We start from the raw sequence: 1,393 nt of genomic DNA, 5'->3' as shown, positions 1-1,393 counted from the left end.
TAAATGGATCTTCTCCATTTATTGTTTTAATAGCCACGTCTTTGTTATCTATTATTTTTTGTGGAACGTCAACTGAAACTCCCTTAAAAACATCTTTTGGAATTAAATACATTTTCTTATTTCTGTCAATGGTAATATTAAAAGGAAGGAAATAATAGAAATATAGCAAATCTTTGTTCCAATTGGTTGACAATTCATCATTTACACTAAACCTTAAATGCATGTCTCTTGTTGAAACAATAAGTTTTTTAATTTGAGAATAGAAGTCATAGAAACTTATTGTGTCTGTATTTATTTTATCTAATTCTGCATCAACATCTACTTTTTCATAATAACTATTTGAAAATGAAGGTTGTGGTGGATTCTTTAATATATCTTTAAATACGTATGCTTCCAAACGTGCTTTTAATCCGTTTATTATTTCTTTATTTTGTTCAGGTAGAGTATCCAACGATTCAATACATTCAAATGCACCATCAACGGTATCTGTTTGACTCCCTGTATATTCATAACATTGCTTTGAAAATGAGACAGTAATAAATAGAAATATAAAGTAGATCATTTTAATGAATATACCTTTCTTAGTTTGTGTTTAAATACTCATTTATCCTATCATTTATTTACCCCTATTTTTGATTTAGTATCATTTTATTACTATTTTCATTTAATTCATTTTTTTCTTTTATCTTCTTTTCTTCTTAAGTTTTTCTATCGCATTAATTTCAATTTTCATTAACATTGCATTTGATTTATTTTTCATGTTTTTAATCCTAACTTAAATTAAACATCATTCATTATTTCGATAATTTCAAATATAAATTATTTCTTAAATGTTATCATGTTAATTAAATTAACATCGATTGATAAATTCGCAATAATTATAAAATAAAATTACATACCTACAATTACCCCCTTTTTTATTTATTGTTATTGTTAAATTTTTAAGAAACGTTTTATGTATAAATATTCAATTATTAAATTAAAATGGTAATGATAATTTTAATTATTCCAATTAATCTCACATAGATATATTAACAGTTTTATCAACTCTAGTTAAGTTGTTGATTATAATTTAATATTGTTGTTTATTTATTATGAAGAAAAAATTAAATAATGATAAAAAGATTATGAATAAATTAAAATAAATGAAATTAATACAAAATAATTAAATGAAATAAGAGTTAAATTTCATATTATGAAAATAAAGAAATCAATTGAAATAAAAATATGGAAATCAAGAAGAGAAAGAATAAAATATATTAAAATTATCATATCCATATTAATTGAAATAATGCATTGAATATAACTAAGCATCATCATTTACATTATTTAATTTAAATTAAATTTAAATGTTATCATTATTTTATATATTATTTTATATTAAAAATATAAA

The 1,393-nt window shown here is 20.7% G+C and overlaps 1 protein-coding gene across 1 annotated transcript in view; it reads right to left on the bottom strand.

The window, feature by feature from the left end:
• The window catches only part of ENU1_161260 (hypothetical protein), a gene marked incomplete at its 5' end in the record, with an annotated part of 2,113 nt that extends 1,551 nt beyond the window's left edge, over window positions 1–562 (bottom strand). The window contains one exon of the mRNA XM_008860838.1: window positions 1–562. This exon is cut by the window's left edge and continues 1,551 nt beyond it. Within this exon, the coding sequence (XP_008859060.1) occupies window positions 1–562 (562 nt within the window).
• Window positions 563–1,393: the final 831 nt, after the last annotated feature.

The sequence above is a fragment of the Entamoeba nuttalli genome, assembly GCF_000257125.1.
Source record: "Entamoeba nuttalli P19 unplaced genomic scaffold asmbl_6882, whole genome shotgun sequence".
Taxonomy (NCBI): Eukaryota; Evosea; order Mastigamoebida; family Endamoebidae; genus Entamoeba; species Entamoeba nuttalli.
The sequence above is the reverse complement of the archived record's forward strand: the minus strand, read 5'-3'. Positions and strand labels throughout refer to the sequence as shown.